Raw genomic sequence first — 11,639 nt, 5'->3', positions numbered from 1 at the left:
TATACAATTGTATTTAAGTTTTGTTTGTATTAATGTTTTATACATGAACACTGATGGGAAATCCACACTTGTTAAAGCAGATGCTGTTATGAACCATAGATAAACATTTCCGTCAGAAACAATAACGACTAAGAGTCTCGGTATCGACTGAGCGCTAACCATATCTTGGCCTTTATCAAGTGTTTTTTTAGATAAACAAAAATATGTTACCCGTAATAGAGAATGACAATATTACATTTAACATCGCTATTTAAACCATGTGATCCCAGTATAAATTAAGTGGTCGTTGTCAATCATTTAATACTGTGTTTTGTAAAATAAAAACAACACAATATGAAAGCACAAGAACCGAACTTTATTTCTAGAATTTGGCACATATCTTCGATTAATTACAACATATATACAGTAACAGTAAGCTAACAAGATGAGCTATCGTTCATGCATTAATTGAATAATATTAACATGATGTTTCTCTAAATGAAGCATATATAACGTATTCTTATCTACCTAGATATAAAGTCAAACGCCTAATTTCAAAGTAATCTCTTGTTCATAGCTAAGTTATTAGATTCGGGTTTATTTTGATAAAATAATCATATAAATTGTCTTGTTCCATTATATTAAAACGTAAAACAAAGTATCGGAGTATATAATTAGCAAGATAATAAACGTTGAAGAGTTAAAGCATGCATTAAATGAGTAAATTATCAACTAGTATGTACTTTTTGCTAGTAATAAGCAATGATTATGAATTTCAATAACGATAGTATGCACAGACGGAATTAATGTGAACAAACAACAATAGTATATATAGTATATATGGAGAACAATATTATGCATATAAGTCGACCTTTTTAGGTCAATCATAGCGGGTAGGACAGTTTTCATGTCATTTCCCCGCCTGTCAATTTTACCTAGAATGTTGTTGCTGCAATAACTGTGTCATCACATTCACCGCCTGTCCAAGTTATCTAGACTGTCTTTGCTGGCAAGCTTGGGATCGATGCTGTCCATGCTGATATTGCGCTTTCTTATCGACAGTGGCGTGTCCATGGTAACCTGCGACTTCTTCTCGGAGGACTTCAGGCGACACCGGAAGAGGTTCAGGATGCTCTTTCTGAAGCGCTTGGACATGAAACCGTACACAAACGGGTTAATGCAGTTATTCAGGATGAATAGCAGTTCCGAGATGCCCGTAAAGTGTTCGCCTAAATCCTTAGACGAGTAGGCCTTGTCGCCGCCTCCAGACGCGCGCACGAACTTGTTGATCATTCTTGGAAGCGGCAAGATGGTCGCAAACAGAATCACTATCAGGACAATTTTGGACATGCGCGCAATCGACTTCCGGGTGGCATCTGTGGCGGTTTCTTGAGTTGTTTTCCTCAAAATAAATATCTTCAAGAGATGAAGGACAGCAGTGACTACCAGCGGTATCAGGTACACAATGAACCATAAAATCAAGACAAATTCGTTGGATTTTCCCGGGAGTAAAACTGAGTAGCTGATGAGAATAGTCAAAGTCCCGATGACAACCACTCCGCAAATCCACACACCCACTGACATGTAGATCACACGCCTTTTTGTAAGAATTATGTGCGATCTCAGAGGGTATGTGATCGTCACGTATCGCAATATGGAAAGCAGCGCCACGTGGGAATTAGCGGCGAACCATGCGACTGAGAATATTATGTAGTAAGGTTTGTTCAGAACGTTGGATATCGTTGAACATTCCGCAGTCATTACAAGATAGTCAACTGACCTAGAGATGGTTGCCGCCATGAAGAGTGCGTCCGCAAACGCAAGGCAGGCGACGGCGACGAATGTGGAGTCCCTTAGCTTTTTGTCCCGACATACGCTGACGATGACGATGATATTGGCAATGATCCCCACAAGAAAGCCGCACTCGATTGCGCTGTACACGCAGCTGGTGTTACAGACGCCGCACTCTATTTTGGGGCCGTACGAACTCCCTCCGCGTGCCGGTCCGGAATAACCGCCAGATGCATTCAGTTTGCTTGCGTTCATCCTTGGAGTGTGTTCTAGAGCTTAGTTTAAAAAAAAACAACTACAGTAAACCATTGAGCTAACGATTTGCATGTAATCCTTGAGTTTTAACGTCACGTGACAAAACATATCACTGTATTTCAACATTTGGTTATGTGTTTATCTGGCACAACTTCACACAAATACTTTAAATAACGAAGTTCAACATTTTTCCATATGCTGTCATGACCGCTTTATAAATGAGAACATTTTAAAAGCATTCGAAAAACTGCTTTAACAATGTGTATTCCTTATTATTTCCTTTAATAAAAGCACTTCCAGTGCTTCTGATGTTATCATTGTTAAAAGTAAAGTTTAAAACGAATTAAACAATAACACATACTGTCCAGATTCAACTTGAAACTATCAGCGCTGAACACTTACTGGTTTAGAAACAGGCAACACTCGTTAACGTCAAGTGTTTACGTACATGCGGTTGTTATGAATGCATCATTGTTGAATTCTGCCTATTAATATGCATAATTATGATAATAACGACTCGTGCTTTCGTTGGTATGCATAAAAAACAAGGCTATTACTAGGTCAAAAGAATTTTTCTGCGCGATAAAAATCATAAACAGTAGAAAAAACATCAGATTGCTCGGCTTTCACCTTTGCGATGATACAAAACAGGCTGGTAAGATTCGTGTTGGCGGTGCAGACACAGAAATTTACTTCAAATCCGCGTCTACCAAATGAATTCCACAAGAATGTTAAACAGAAAACAGATGGTTACTACATTAATTTAACGAACATCTTTTTTCGGATGCTCTTACAATATGTTATATACCGACAACAAGCATACCGCGATCATAAAAAATACTATGTGTGTATATGCATACCGGTACTAACATGCGATAAATATTTTTTAAGAAATGTCTTTATTTTAAATTAAAGCGTATTAAATGTAAAGAAACCATTTTACTATAATGTATTTATATGATAAAAATGTTTAACCATTGTTCCATGATGTATGTTTTTATTTTATATTTTAATTGCCATTTTGATTGATAACATCATGGTTTAAGATTGGACATGTATCATTTGTTGTTGTTTACTTTAAGTACGTAAACAATTAACGTTTGAAAACGCGAAATCTTTTTCGGCATTAGTTAAATGGAGTGTTCCGAGTTTTTTCGGTTGACATGTTTATTATTCAAAAGCATGACAAGGTATTTACAAAGTAACAGTTCCATAGCGGATATAAAAAAAATACATTGCATGCTTTAACTTTAACCGGGATTGTATTAATTCATTTTGTTTTAGTTTCATTTTTGAAGGGGTGATGATATATGTGTTGCTTTAGTTGTAGTTGCCATGTTGTAAATGTGTTTAAATGCTGTTTTTTTTTTAAATTAAAAATGGTACAAACACAAATGAGACATCAAAACAAAAGACTCACACAACGTCGATTTCCTTGTACATATATCAAGTTAAAGCATGACACTTAGTGTTGGCTGCTATAAGTACCACTTATATTGTATATATTGTAGGCCGTATCGCGGTAGTATTAAGTGTAATATCTTGTTTGTTGAAGTTAAAATACGATAAACGACAAGTTTTATTCACCAGTCTACACTGTTGTTTATTGAATGAAATTTGCACTGCATACACCCTGCGACGTCACGGCAATATCTGCATCTGTGGACCCATGCGTAAGCAGACTTCTCAAAAATGCATACATTCACTTTAATACCTCGAAGAATAAAGTAATGTATACATTGTCTTGAATCTAAACAATGAGATGCTGTTAGGCGTTTGATTGAGTTTGGTCTACATGGATGTTAAAACATAAACACGAGGTTTTTCATTTGTATAACATGTCAGATGGCCGTATTGAAGTGTTAACAAATGCGTTAAGATGTTGAAATAGTGTGCGTATATAAACAGAGTAATTTATGGCGTTGAGGTCTGGAAAACATCTACAACACACTACTTGGCTACAAATGTTGATCATTAAACGCTCAATTTACCGTATAACTGAGGCGCAGCTTGTGATTTTTATCGATATCATTTACGGACTGTCCGACTTGTTTATTTGGATAGGGACTCAGTAACAGAACACTCTAATATTACATTTATAAGGTGAGAATCAACAGCAAGCTATTGCTTGATCGAGCATGCAAATGAAAATGAAACACGCGACGACAAAACACTGGTTATTAACTTCGTCATATATGATTTTTATCAAATCTAACTTTATATTGTTTGCGGACATGTCATTTGTTGTTGTCATAACCTCAAAAAAGTAATTAATGTACGAGAATATGTAATACATTAACAAATTAAGAACAATATGTATATACAAATTTATAAATACATGTGTAAATATGTATATAAAATGTATAATTAAATATATATATATATATATATATATATATATATATATATATATATATATATATATATATATATATATATATATATATATATATATAATGTGTCTTGTTCTGTGAAAGCAGGGCATAATGCATGTGCGTAAAGTGTCGTCCCAGATTAGCCTGTGCAGACCGCACTAGCCTGTGCAGACCGCACTAGCCTGTGCAGACCGCACTAGCCTGTGCAGACCGCACTAGCCTGTGCAGACCGCACAGGCTACTCAGGAATGACACTTTCCGCCTAAACTTGATTTTCAGTAAGGAGGGACTTCCTTGAAACTAAAAAAACCATAAAAGCGGAAAGTGTCGTCCCTGATTAGCCTGTGCGGTCTGCACAGGCTAATCTGGGACGACACTTTACGCACATGCATTAAGCCCAGTTTTGTCAGGACATGACTATATATATATATATATATATATATATATATATATATATACCAATGACATTAATGTGAAACAGACAGGTTTTGTACCTTATTTGCTTGTATTTATGTCGTAAACATTTAAATACATGTAGTTTCTCGTAAATGAGGTGGCTAAAAGATCAATATACGCCTTCGTTGTTTCTGAGACCAGCAGCAGGATTGTTGATGCGCTCGCTGAAACTGGTCTTAACTCACCTGTGCGTTACAACAATCAGTTGGGGTTTTCTACTATATTGCTTATCATTCTTTGGGATCTCGTCTTTCTCTGTTGAACCGCCATGTGTACTGTACGTCAAATGCCGGTTATCTTAGATAGCAGATTTGATACTTGGCTCAAAGAGCTATTTAGTAGATAAACCATTGATCTCTGACATGCGTGGTTGCCATCTGGAATTTTGATTAATTTTTATCTCTGAGAATCTACTGCTGACACAATACGCACAATAATAAAGCAAACAAATCGTTTTCACTTTACCTTATAGTTACATATCCTTGGTAAAATTTACTGTCAAATGCAAGCTTATTTTGAACGAGCAAAAGTTAAAAATTGTTATTGAATGAAGTTTCACTCTGGGAAAGCAAGGCTTAATGCACGTGCGTTAATTGTTCCGCTTAATGGTATAATTTGTTGAAAGGAAATCAAGCGAAAATCAAGTTTAGGCGAAAAACGTCGTCCCTTATAATCTCTGCGGACTGCACATGCTAATCTGGGACACACATACTAAAGCCTGTTTTCTCAGAGCGAGGCTGAATAACGATACGTTATAGTTTTGACGGAAGCGACTGCCTCCGCCTCTGGGAAATGTTCTTTTCTTGTGTGTGTAGAGGATGTGTCGACTGCTTTTCTTTTTATTTTAGACACGTATTAAACAAATTGAGATTCCTACGCTTTTCAATATATTTCATGTGATAAAATATGTACTTGCAAAATCATCTTAAACATATTATATCTTTAAAATATTGCATCTTCAATTAAGTTTTGTAACAAACGAATCTAAGAAGATTCTATTGCAATATTAATTCATATACCGCTCATATTGCAGACTATTCATCAGATGAAACGTTAACTTTATTAAAGCGCAAAGACAGTTACGCTTGTGGCCATTAATCAAAAGATTCAAGTCACACAGATCTGGAGCGGCATGCCACACTGCTTCCTTTGTTTTGTTCTTCGGCAGCTTGTGCTGTCCTTATTTCTGCTTTTGTATTTTATTTTTGCTTTTGTATTTTATTTTGCTTTTATATATTAGTTTGCCTGTGCCTGCTCATAGTTGTGTTGCTTTTCGCTATGTTACTTGTTTTATTGTGAGAAAGCTGCTGATCAGTTCACCCCAAATCTGATTTGAGATGATATTCGTCCTTAGATAAGTTTTATCGGGTCGCACTTTTGTGTTTCTTTTTGTGTTCAGTTTTTTATTTCCTTTTCTCTTATTGCAGTTTTTAGTCCTATCCACAGGAATAGATCAGCAGCTTCCTACACAGCTTTTAAACTCTCATATTGTTTTATTTGTGGTTGCAAATGTACGTTTATTTTTGCTTTATATTGCTTTTGGTTTCCATCGATGCTTTATTACTCCCTGGTCATTATAAATAACTTCTTGCACTGACTCTGCTGCTGGTCCAGCTAATCTACATCCTTACATTGATTTGTTTGTTTTAAACATATTTAACCCCATGCGTGCCACGATGATGATAATATCACGCCTTAAAATGCCCCTCCTAGTGCAATACCAGCAGGAAAGTAAGGAATATGTCTACCGTAGTCGAATTTGTGTTGTATGCCTTAAATTGTATCGACTGTTTGTGTATTTGTATTTCTTCTGATTATGTATTTGTATTTTAATACCCAAGTAATTGTCTTTCTTTTATCTAGCTTCTTTACTCTTGTTTTACTGTTTACATTTGTTGTATAGTCGGTTCAAAACCTTCACAGCTTATGTTATTTGTTATTGTCTTGCCGACTCAAAATAAAATTTATTTGATTTGATTTGATTTGAGTCAATAAAGAGATGCAGGTTTTTCAATATCATTTCAATGCGACGATGACAGTACAATGAGTAGTTCAAAGTGATGCATTTTTGTTTACTAATACAGAAAACTAGATAATTATATCTTCAATAATGGGTTGTATTAACAATCTATAATGGGAGTGAGACCTTTATTTCACGTGTGTTTATAGGACGATCAGATATATTAAAATATTGAACTATTAACAATTATAATAAACAATTGATCATCGTTACGACACCTTTTTATCAGACGAGGCGGATTTCTGTCAACTGTCAGGCTCGACAGCGTAGTTCAACAGCGTAACAAATTGTGTTGCAAATTCAACAGCGTAACAAGCATTGCAGCAATATTCCTGCGAAGTAAATAGCATATCAGTCCGGAACTCATCAGTTCCGCACCAAAGAGTTGTGTTACCGAAATTCAGCGGTTCGGCAGCCTGGAAGCTTATAAAAAGGTAACATGTAGTCCTAAGTCCGAAAGAATGGCAGCTTATTGGCGAGTTTTAAATAATTTATTTATTTAACAGCTAAGTAGCTAGTGTATTACTCTCTGAGGAATGATGACCTTTAAAAGGGACATTTTCACGATGAGAAAATTACGAATTGAAAAAAGAATTTTTCAGATTCGCAAATGTTCGTTGTACTTATGATATTTGGGAGCAAACATTAATACTGAACCTTTACCATGCTCTAAAATATCAATTATATGCATCTTCTGACGATTTAAAAGCCTGACAATTATAAAGCGTTGCAACGCGAAACGATTGAATAATTTGGAGAGTTCCTTTGTTTTCGTTATATTTGTGACACTACGAGGGTTGCTTATATAAAGTATAAAATACATCTCCCATTGCAAGAGCACGGATGACCGAGTAGTCTAAGCGTTTGCCTTTTACTCCAGTGGTCAGTGATTCGAGCCCAGTTGAGGGTTGCTTTTTGTTTCTTTAATTTTATTCTTGGTTTTTACTTTTGTTTTCTATATGTTATTTTTACATTTATCAATTTTAAGCATTTAATGACACACTTCAATACATGCCAAAATCAGTGAAAAAGGCCCATTTTAAAACATACATGTGTCGACTATAAATGAAACAATCCCGTTTACTGTATATGTGTTGTCAAAGGGTCGTTGGAGCAAGAGGCAGACATTATAACCCGTATTTGTTTATTCGGATGCGTATTGTACGTTTAAAATATCCGTAAGCTAAACATATTGACTGTTCAATCCACAATATGCGAGTTATATAGTGGAAAGCGTCTCCAAGTTTTACATCTTTGGGGTTGACATTGAATGGAAGTTTTCAGTAAAGCTGTTCGAGATAATTCATCCATCTCCTGACGGATATCTTGCAGGGATTTAAAAATAAAAATAGAGGTTTGAAATGGCCAATGAAAGAACATTAAAAATAAAATTATTAATTTCCAAAGCGTTTGTAGAGAATATTAGCTTACATTAAAATGCATGTTACCTGTTTAAGCAGGTCGAACCAATCAAAGTCTTTAAGAGAGTAAGAAAAACTGTGACAGAGAATGTCACTTTCTTAGCTAAAAGAGAGCTGAAGTAATCAAATAAAAATCGGGATAAATAATATTCCCAGTAGTATTAAAAATGCGTGCGCAGTCAAGAAACAGTTTTCCGGCATGTGATTCATTCCCTCGGAGCATGTGCTGGCTTTTTCCAGTAAAATATATAATAAGGCATTTTCATATGACATAGTGGCATACACAATCAGAATCTGGAAAGTGTATTGTATATGATTCACATTTATAAACTGCTGTATTTGAACATTTCAGGAGATAAAAGCTAAATATGCATATATGGTTTTCTGGCGTTTTCTTCTTTCATTTTAAACATGACATTCGATTAATTGGTCAATGAAAAACATTGAAGAGTAATGTCGACGTTAGCCAGACTCGTAAAATGGGCCTCGTTTTGGTAAAACGGGGATTAATGCACGTGCGTGAAGTGTCGTCCCTAACAGACTATTCAGGGACGACACGTTCCCACCCCAGAAAACCCGATACTTTGTGATCAGCATAAAACCAATCGAGCAGCTTTGTAAATTTTAGCGTGAACTTACATATGGTAAGTAAATTAAAATAATTAAAACATTTCAAAGTCCAATTTCAAACAACTGTTAATTAACATTCATTACAAAGGTATTGGCCTACATGTAGAAAAAATCCTGACAAATTTTCTTAAAAGTGAGCGCTAAATGTGGCTCCCTGAAGAAGAAGATCGGGCGAAATGGGCCATGTTCAGGCATTTAGGGGAGAAAAACTGCTTTAATTTGCAAGCCACTACAATAATTAAAGGATTTATACAAACTTACACATGCCTGCCATAACCTCTCAGCAGAGTTTCTCCAGAAAACTATTTCTTGTGGAGAAATTTGCGTTTTTAATGACCATGTTGGGAAAACATGGATACCATCTAGAGAAGAATAGGAAACCTTATGTGAGCAGCAACTTTATAATTCTTTTTCGTGACAAAAAACCTAATTTCCAGCCATTTTGTTGCAATTTCTTTGCTTTGTAGAGGCCTATAGTAAGTGCATGTGGGCACATTTGCATACGAATGTACTTTTAAAGGGGTCTTTTCACAGTTTTTGGCATGTTTTGAAATAAGTCATTAAATGTTTTTTATTGATAAATGTAAACATTGGTTCTGAAAAGCTCCAGTAAAAAATCAAGTATAAAATTTAAAATAGGAAAAAAAGTAGCCGCAGTTCGACTCGAACCGGTGACCCCCGGAGTCCTGGAGTAACCTGGAGTAAAGACGCATTAGCCCGCTCCGCTATTCTGCCAAGCATACTTGGTTAAAGTATTTTATGCATTATATGAGCAATCTTCGTAGTTTCACAAAATTTAACGACAACAACAGAACTCTCCAAATTATTCAATCGTTTCGCGTTGCAACGCTTAATAATTTTTAGGGTTTTAAATCGTCAATAGATGTATATATTGGCTATATTAGACCATGGTAAATGTTTAGTTATACTGTTTCCTCATAAATATCATAACTAAAACGAAAATTTACGAATCTGAAACAATTTTTTTCAATTTTGTCAATTTACCAAACCGTGAACAGATCCCTTTAATGCCTTATATATTATCAATAGAGACTTTTCAACATGCTCCAGTTTTATTTCATTTTACCAACACTATTTTGGAAAATATAAAGAAAGACTTTACTACTTTGTCACATATATTTATTGGTTAGGTACATAGACTGATGTTTTAATAAGTCTATGTGGGGGTTGTATGTATAATTATTTAGTCGTGGCGTGTTCTGAGACTTTTGGTACTAATTCGGCAAGCGTCATAGTAATGAGAAAAACTCATTTGAAATGACGTCGCTAAACTTGCGCTTAATTTTGTTGAGATCGCCTAACGTTTTTTGTGATTGAACTGTTTAGCGTATTTAAGTAATATAAAAATCGGCACCAACTGACCATGGTAGGAATTGTCTATCAACCAAATAGTTGATTTTAACATTTTAATTTCAATCAGCTGACTTGTTACTCTTCTTTTAACGAATTTGGCCACGGTTAGTTTAAATTTCAAAATTCGAATCTTTTGTTGTTATTACTATTACCATTATTATTAATAATTACACATAACAAATCTAACACTGACATACATGTATGTCAGACGTTTAATACAGGATTAAAGTCTAAATACACCGTTCAGATGTACAACCTTCTATATGAATGGGTCCAGTAGCTAACATCCTTAACACATGAAAAACAGACTTTGTCAGCCGTATGGTAATGAAGGAATCTATTCAAACGGCTTGACATATGCAATATTTCTTCTACAAAACATTATTAATGTTCTTGTTTTTTCGGCATGCTTTATAGATATAGCAAATAATAGTCATGTATATTGTAAAGCTTGTTAGTGATGTGCCTTTTAATCTTAAGGTCTTAGTCTTTAACGAATAATTTTCTTAACTTTTCAGATTAGATTAAAGAAAATCATCACAAAAGAGCTATTTCAATAGATATCCAACTGATATGAAACGATATATTAGTTCTAGTACTACAAATGGACTGACGATAGTAGGATTTTTGGTGTTTGGTACTTGTCTGTATGATTTAAAATATATTTGAATAGTATAATATATATACGATGGAGTCAATGTCTTGGTAGTTTCGTTGACAAACTTCCATTAAAACTGTATGCCCAGGCCTACGCACAGTATATGCAATAACATAGTTACGTTACCGAAGCTGTTTGTAAACATGTACATGCAGCATTATATCGTGTTACGTAGTATTATTACAAATTATACACGATCGAGATTAGTTCATCCAAAGAAAAATGATTAAATCATGGCATTTTTATCAACTATAACGAACGTTTGAGCAGAAAAAGTGGTGTTTACTATTCAGCGATAAGAGAAATTATTGATTCACGCTCTTTTAAAATATCCTAGTCAGCTTTCGTTTGTACCTACTGCGCGTGATTAAATATCGGAAAAACTCAGATTGGAGAGTTCAGAATAACAACTATTCAATTCTGGAACCTATGCTACAGTTTTCTATAAGAGATCACAGTGATCTTAACCTTTGACCTAGTGACCTAAAAGACGATGAAGTGTATATATAGAGCTCATAAGGGTGCATCAACATATGAAGTTTGAAGGTTGTATGTTCATTTGTTCAAAAGTTATTTTATGAACATACATCGGGACGGACAGACGGACAAAAAATCGGGACGGACGTGACGTACTGGGACAGGGACGGACGGGACAAACTGATTCCTATATAGCCCCCAAG

General features: G+C 35.1%; 1 protein-coding gene across 1 annotated transcript; it reads right to left on the bottom strand.

The window, feature by feature from the left end:
- Positions 1 to 334: 334 nt before the first annotated feature.
- On the bottom strand, positions 335 to 2,484 carry LOC127848507 (somatostatin receptor type 4-like). Its single transcript, XM_052381008.1, has one exon. It carries the CDS (start codon positions 2,023 to 2,025, stop codon positions 952 to 954), a length of 1,074 nt encoding a protein of 357 aa, XP_052236968.1. The 5' UTR covers positions 2,026 to 2,484; the 3' UTR covers positions 335 to 951.
- Positions 2,485 to 11,639: the final 9,155 nt, after the last annotated feature.

The sequence above is a fragment of the Dreissena polymorpha genome, chromosome 10 (genome assembly GCF_020536995.1).
Source record: "Dreissena polymorpha isolate Duluth1 chromosome 10, UMN_Dpol_1.0, whole genome shotgun sequence".
NCBI classification, from domain to species: domain Eukaryota; kingdom Metazoa; phylum Mollusca; class Bivalvia; order Myida; family Dreissenidae; genus Dreissena; species Dreissena polymorpha.
Note: the sequence above shows the minus strand (reverse complement) of the source record. Positions and strands in the feature narration are given on the sequence as shown.